This window comes from Poecilia mexicana, unplaced genomic scaffold (genome assembly GCF_051168715.1).
Source record: "Poecilia mexicana isolate PSO_F unplaced genomic scaffold, ASM5116871v1 scaffold_2, whole genome shotgun sequence".
Classification (NCBI taxonomy): Eukaryota; Metazoa; Chordata; class Actinopteri; order Cyprinodontiformes; family Poeciliidae; genus Poecilia; species Poecilia mexicana.
The window spans coordinates 52,728,943-52,736,079 of record NW_028263371.1 but is presented as its reverse complement, the minus strand read 5'-3'; the positions used below and the strand labels follow the sequence as shown (position 1 = coordinate 52,736,079).

At 34.9% G+C, this 7,137-nt stretch overlaps 1 protein-coding gene across 1 annotated transcript; it reads left to right on the top strand.

Moving 5' to 3' along the window:
* The first annotated feature begins 5,219 nt into the window (after nucleotides 1-5,219).
* Nucleotides 5,220-6,659, top strand: LOC148160932 (uncharacterized). The gene has a single exon (XM_088002828.1). It carries the CDS (start codon nucleotides 5,616-5,618, stop codon nucleotides 6,315-6,317), a length of 702 nt encoding a protein of 233 aa, XP_087858954.1. The 5' UTR covers nucleotides 5,220-5,615; the 3' UTR covers nucleotides 6,318-6,659.
* The last annotated feature ends 478 nt before the right edge of the window (nucleotides 6,660-7,137 follow it).

Here is a 7,137-nt window from a genome sequence, read left to right as displayed (position 1 = left end):
ACTGAAAGCAAACTGAAAGTTCACTCTGCTGTTGATCAAAGATCTTCCAGAAAAACCAGTTTTCATTGTTCCGGGTTGGATCAGATCAGCTGGTACGTAAACAAACCAAGTCTGGACAAGAATTACAGATTAAATGATGGTGAGATCAACTAGTGAAAATCTATGGGAACACAGATGTTGGTGCTCCATTGATTTACTGATTTGAACTGAACTAAAGTGAATTTTTTTAGGTGCATTTTGCTTCCAGCTTCTTCCTATGTGGGCTGATGGATGAAGATATTTGTAAAAACAGTTTTGGCATGGTTTGACCTCAAGTCACTGCTGTAGTCTAGAGTGGAATCTCATTTAGCACATATACCAAAGTTTTAATTATATTATAATAATCCATCTGACAGTAGTAGTTTACCTGCCTAAATACAGGATGATTGTATTTTAAACAAAAAAATAATTATGATCCACTCTTTTAACAGAAAACAAAATAAATATGTAATAAGGGGAGGCTTGTAGGAGAACCAGATGTAATTGAAAGGTAATAATAATGAAAACAAAGAAACTTATAATGGTGACATAAGAACAGGACATGGAGCTGAGACGATCAGGATGGAAGAAACCAGAACTGAACAATGGAGACCAAGAAGCTTAAATACTGAGAGAAAAACTAAAGAAAAGAGTCTAACCAGAATCTACAGAAGACAAGAAATAAGTAAAACAAAGTAAATTAAACTATAAAGTAAGACCTTAAAGACAAACAATAAGGAACAAACCATAAATTATTAGCATAGAAACAAGTAAATAGAATATTTATTGGACACTTAAATCCACTGAATATAAAATAATATCATGTTAACAGATAAATCAGTTAAAGTTTAGGAGACAAAGATCAGTTTGATGACTCTGGTTTCTATAAAACACATTTTTCCCCTCAGGTGAGTTTCTGGTTTGATTCATAATAAGTTCTCTGGAAATGAAAATAAAAAAAAATGTCAGAAACCGGATCAGCAGGTTCAACACACCCACACACACACACACACACACACACACACACACACACACACACACACACACACACACACACACACACCTACACACACACACACACATGCACACGCACACACACACATGCACACGCACACACACACACACCTACACACACACACACACACACACACACACACACTGATGTTTGCCAAACCCTGACCTGAGATCAACTCTACAGGATCTTCCTGAAACCGCCTTGAAAAAGTATTTATTAGATGTGATCAAACAGGAAATAACGTTTCTAGACTAAGATTTGTTTAAACTCAAGAGAAAAAATGATAATTTTGTTAACTGGGTGATTTTGTTGCTGTGATGCCTGGCTGTAGAAAATACAGACTCTGCATCAGCAGAGGAGTTCAGGTAATTATTGTTAATCAGAAGCAGTTTTACAGATGATTTAGGCTCTGAAAAATCAGCTCTGATGAAGAAACAGTTAACTTTTAACTTTTCTCTGATATTTAAAGACTCACTGCAGAAATAAGTTGATCCTGTTTTTAACTCAGTGTGTGGTTGGAGGGTGCAGGGGAGATGGCAGCACAACTGTTCTGGCATTTATTCTTCAAAACATGAGGAAAAAGTGATCATATTAACTCTAATGAATAATTTTTTAAAAGTATTTATTCTATATATTTAAACTCGAATGTGACACTATATTCAGGTGCATCTCAAAAAATTAAAATTTATTGAAAAAATAACATTTTGTCTCTTGTTTCAGAAAGTGACACTAATATAGATTCATTAAACAGAATGAAATATTTCAGACCTTCTGTAAGTTTGATTATTATGATCTAAAGATCATAATATATCAATATATTAAAACACCAAAGCACTGAGGTTTAGGTGGGACGATCATGGCTGCCAGAATAATCCTCAGATTATGGGCATCTTCAACTGTTCCGAATGTTAAAAGCTGGTTGGATTTAATGTTGGAAATAGTGGAAATATATGAAGAAATGCTGGTCAAGATAAATAATGAGAGAAAACTTCAACAAATCCTGGAACTGTTTCCTCTCCTGCAATACTGAGACAAATAAACTCCTTTGATGAACTGCTGCTTTGGAAAATACTGACGAGTGACTACTTCTGTTTATTGTGGTTGTTTCTGCCAACATCGAGGATATTTAATCTGTGAAACTTTCATTGATTTGAAATGCGCTGACCTGGTTGTCTTGCTTTGTTTGTGGTTTTTGTTTTGTGAGGGTGTGAGGAGGGTTGAGAGGGATTATGTATTTATATGTATGTGTTTTGAAACAATAAAGACTTTAATAACCAAAGAAAAAAAAGGATTGAGTTGATAAAGTTACTCTGGTTCCAGAAACAAGAAGGAGAGTTTCAGGAAAGAAACTCTGTTGATGTCATGGGAACCTTTTCTACATGTCAGATTAAGGGGGCAAAAAAATTACAAAACATTTCTCTTGATCCTTTGAGAAGATTTGGTCTGAAGTCACTGCTGAGTTATTGTCCACAATGGAATCACATAATGTACAGCCAAAAATAAGCAGATAGTCAACCAACAAACTGGTTAAATATATGTAACTAATTGGTAATGGTGCAGGTGGTAATTATAGAAATTTGTCTGTCTGCTCATTACAGGATGATTTATTTCAAACTGAAATAAAACAGAGATCCACACTTTTAACAGAACAGATGAATATTAATAAAGTTTGTAGTAGGACCAAAAGCAGAGAAATGTAATCAAAAAGGAATAAAGGAAAGAAAAAACTCATAATGATGGCAAAGCAAAAACAAGACAAGTCTGAATCAATATCCAGAGAAGGGAAGAAAAATAAAATTAAATGACACAAGAGAAATAAACTACAAAACCTTGTAGACCACAAATGATCACAACAGAAAAAAACCAACACCAGCAGATCATAACAGAAAAACTATCAGAATAATTGTTAGACACTAAATAACATTAAATCCACTGCATGTTAGACAATTTGGCTGCAGACTCTGGAAACTGAAGGTGTTTTCAAAAGTCCTCCAGGGTGAATGTTGTCTATAGAAAAACATGATTAAATTTATAAGGCAGTTTGATGAATCTCCTTCATTACGGTTCTGTAAAACACATTTTACCCTCAGGTGAGTTTCTGGAAATGAAAATAAAAAGAAAATACCAGAAATAGTGAACTTTCTATTGTACAACTAAGCTGTTATATCACAACTGTGCTGATGTGGATGTAAAATAGTTTGAAGTGCAAGTTTGAGATGCTAATATAACTGTGCATCAAAATGTAGATTTATTGTTCACAATGAGGCCTGATCTCTTGACATCGATTTGTCTGGCTGAAAACAGATTCTACATTTTTTAAGTATGTGGAGCAGAGAAAGGCAGCAAGTAATGACTTTACTGAGTGTGAAGAAGGGAGATAAATGAAGATCAGCTTCATAAATTTCACCTTGGAAAGACGACAAAGATCTTACCATAAAGAAGGAACAGAAACACGGCAAACAGCTCCATTTTCCTACATGTCCAAATCTGCCACATCCCTGAAACTCAATGACACGACTTCACAGAGAGAACAAACAGAAATCTAAAGTTTTACTCTGCAAGAGATCAAAGGCCAGGTAATAAAATGTCAGTCATAAAAAATTTTATAAGTATGGAAACAATTTCACTTTCTATTTCACCTGAGAAAAAGTTACAAATTAGACATTTTAGGAATTTTAAATAAAGCAAACTAAAAAAGAACAAAATACAGTAGAGCTGAAATCGTCTCATTCTTTTGCTTTAATAAAAAACAAAATGTTCAGTTTTCTAACTTTTGTGAAAAGAAAATGTTTCCTATTTAGTTGGTCTAGTTAATGTTTATTCTCTTCCCAGAATAATGAAGGGGTGTGTCTCTTTAAGCTCTTGAAGGTGTTGATTATTGGGAGTTTCTATTTGATTGGTTGGGTGTTCAGGTTTGGATTTTTATTTGGGTTTTGATGATTTAGTTATTTAATTATGCTTCTATGTTCTTGCTGTCTACAGTTATTTGTGTTCATTATTGTCTTTAAGGTTTTTCCATATTAGTTAATTCCTTTGTGGTTAGTTTCTTAGTTTATTCTTGTCTTTTGGTCTTTGTGTATTTAGATTTAGTTACTGTGGATCAGTGTTAATTTTCTCTTGGTTTAGTTTATGGCTTCACTTGGATTAATTATTCATCTTCCCTGCTTGTTTGGTTTCATTCAAAGCTCTTCATAATCCCCTGATTAAATCACCTGCATTTAATGTTATTATTTCTCAACCCATTACATAAACTATCTGGTTCTTATTGTTTTTGTCTGATTCCTCTTATTACTCTGCCTGAGCTCCATGTCCTTTTCTCCTTGTGTTCTATAAGTTTTCAGTTTTTCATTAAATATTCTTTGTGTTCCTGTTTGCATTTGATCCAACTCTCAACATAACAAACAACAGCTGCGGTTTACAAAGTTTTACCAGGACCAAAGTTCAGTTTTGAAGAGAGACAAGTGAATATGGAGAGCCATTTCAGCCAAAATTAAATAAATAAATAAATGGGTGAAATAAATAAAAAATGAGTAAAATAAATCAAAAAATGAAGAAAATGAGTGAAATAAATAAAAAAATTGTTAAATAAATAATTTAGCTTTTTCATTAAACCAATTTTTAATTTATTTATTTTTCGTATTATCAATTTCCCAATTTCTCTTTTTCATTTATCTATTTGTCATTTATCCCTTTATCTATTTACCCATTTTTCATTAATCTATTTTTTAATTTAACCATTTTTCTATTTCCTTTTTCCATTAACCCGATTTTCTATTTCCCAGTTTCATTAATCAATTTCTCATATATCCCTTTTTTTATTTACCCATTTTCTTTTATCTATTTTTCATTTAACATTTGTTTGAAAATTTTTTTATTTTCCCATTTTCCAATTCCCCTTATTCATTTAGTATTTCCTTATTTTCTTATTTATCACATTCTATTTCCCCGCAAAACTTAGGAAAAAATAAGTGCAAATGAGGAGAGGCACGTCATCAGGCTACATCTGAAAAGGACCACAGGGACGACGAGGTGCAGTGTGTTTGTGTTTAGCCGTTTTGTTACCGTTCACTCAGTGACGTAACACTCGTAACACCTGCCAACACTGAGATTCCTCTGGAGACACGAAGACCGTCAGGGGTGAGAAGAAGAAGAACAGACGACTGGTTTATCGTTTTGTTTTTACTGTGTGGCGAAAACACCTCATGTTGGAAGAAAATTAATCATCCAGTGATCCAGTCTAGCGTGGACGCCGCGAGGCCCAGCTGTCCGTCACCGAAAACAACGGAAAGAAAACATATCATCAACATCGACAAGACGGCGAATGAGGACCTGCATGATGCGGAGAGAGCCGTTTAACTGCTCAGCGTGATCGGTGAGGAGAAATGCTTCACGGAGCGTTTTCGTTAAAAGTACAGCGATCCGAAGCTAACCGAAGCTAGCCTGTAAGCGGTGGGAGCTAACTGGAAGCTAACTGGAAGCCGGTAGGCAGTGGAAATCTGGAAGGTAACTCGTAAGCAGTGGCGAGGAATTTTCATTGGAGAAGAAATAAGTAAAAATTAAAAAAAAGTGAAATTGAAAGAAAATGGGACCCAGAAAGACTCCAGCTTCAGAGGATCTGGATGATATCAAGAAATCCTTGGATTTTCTCTCGGAGGAAGTGACAGCTATACGGCTGCACCAAAACAACATGTTGGACTTAGTGAAAGAAGTGAAGTCGTTGAGACTTTCTAATGAGGAAAAGGATAAACGAATCGCTGCATTGGAGAACCGAGTGGCCGAATTGGAACAGTACAGTAAGATAAATGATGTGATCATCACGGGACTTAGAGTTAAGCCCAGTTCGTATGCCAGCGCTGTGGCTGCAACTAGTACTGTTGGTGACCCATCGGTCGAAGTGCTTGACTCCACAGAGAAACAGGTGACTTCTTTCCTCCGGACCAAGGGGATAGAGGTGGACTGTGACACTGTGGAAGCATGCCACCCGCTTCCGAGAAGAGGAAAAGATGATAAACCTGCCATTATCATGAGATTCACAAAGAGGAAATACAAGTTTGCTCTGTTAAAACAAGGCAGATTGCTGAAAGGATCTGACGTATTTATTAATGAGCACTTGACCAAGAAGAATGCTGATATCGCCAGAAAGGCTCGGTTTCTGAGAAAACAAGGAAAGATTCAATCAACATGGACAACAAATTGTAAGGTTTTCGTTAAACTTAATGGAACTCCAGAGGAGGCAAAGGTTCTGGTTGTTCGGGACATCGCTGACCTGGATAAGTACAATTGAATGTTTTATGTTATATCTGGGATCTTAGATGATTGTATATGACACTCAATCACCATGTCTCAGTTAAACAACATGTTGTCCTCATCGGCTATGGATACAACATTAACACCTCGAACTAAAGCAGATTACCCTGAACTGAAAACTTTTGACTACACTGAATATAAAAGTCAGGATAAGGAAAAGGACTTGGACCCAGAAAACAACTTTTTCTATAATAATGGGAATAACTGTTGCTACTACTCGACTCAACAATATAATATTACAGTTAATACAGACAATAAATTCTCCATAATACACTTCAACAGTAGAAGTTTATATGCGAACTTTAACCACATCAAGGATTGTTTAAATCAATTTGAACTTCCTTTTAGTGTCATTACTATCTCAGAAACCTGGCTTACTTCGAATAAGGGAGCCGATTTTGAATTAGAGGGTTATGAATTTAGTTATTAATAGAGAAGGAAAGATTGGTGGAGGAGTTGCTGTATATGTGGACAACAATTTCAGATATAAATTAATTGAAAACATGACTAATGTGGTTAAAGATCATTTTGAATATTTAACAGTTGAAATATATATGGAAAAAAATAAAAATATAATTGTTAGCTGTATATATAGGGCTCCTGGTTCTAACATGAACCTTTTCATAGAATGGTTTGAGAAAACATATACAGCTATAAATTCAAAGAACTATTTTATTTGTGGGGACTTTAATATTGATCTGCTAAATGTCAACAACCACAAATTGACTGAAGAGTTTATTAATACCACATGTAGTCTGAGTCTTTTCCCTCAAATTACGAGACCTAGCAGAATCACA

Coding starts and splice junctions, on each gene's coding strand:
- LOC148160932 (XM_088002828.1), top strand. CDS start 5,616: ATGGGACCCAGAAAGACTCCAGCTTCAGAGGATCTGGATGATATCAAG.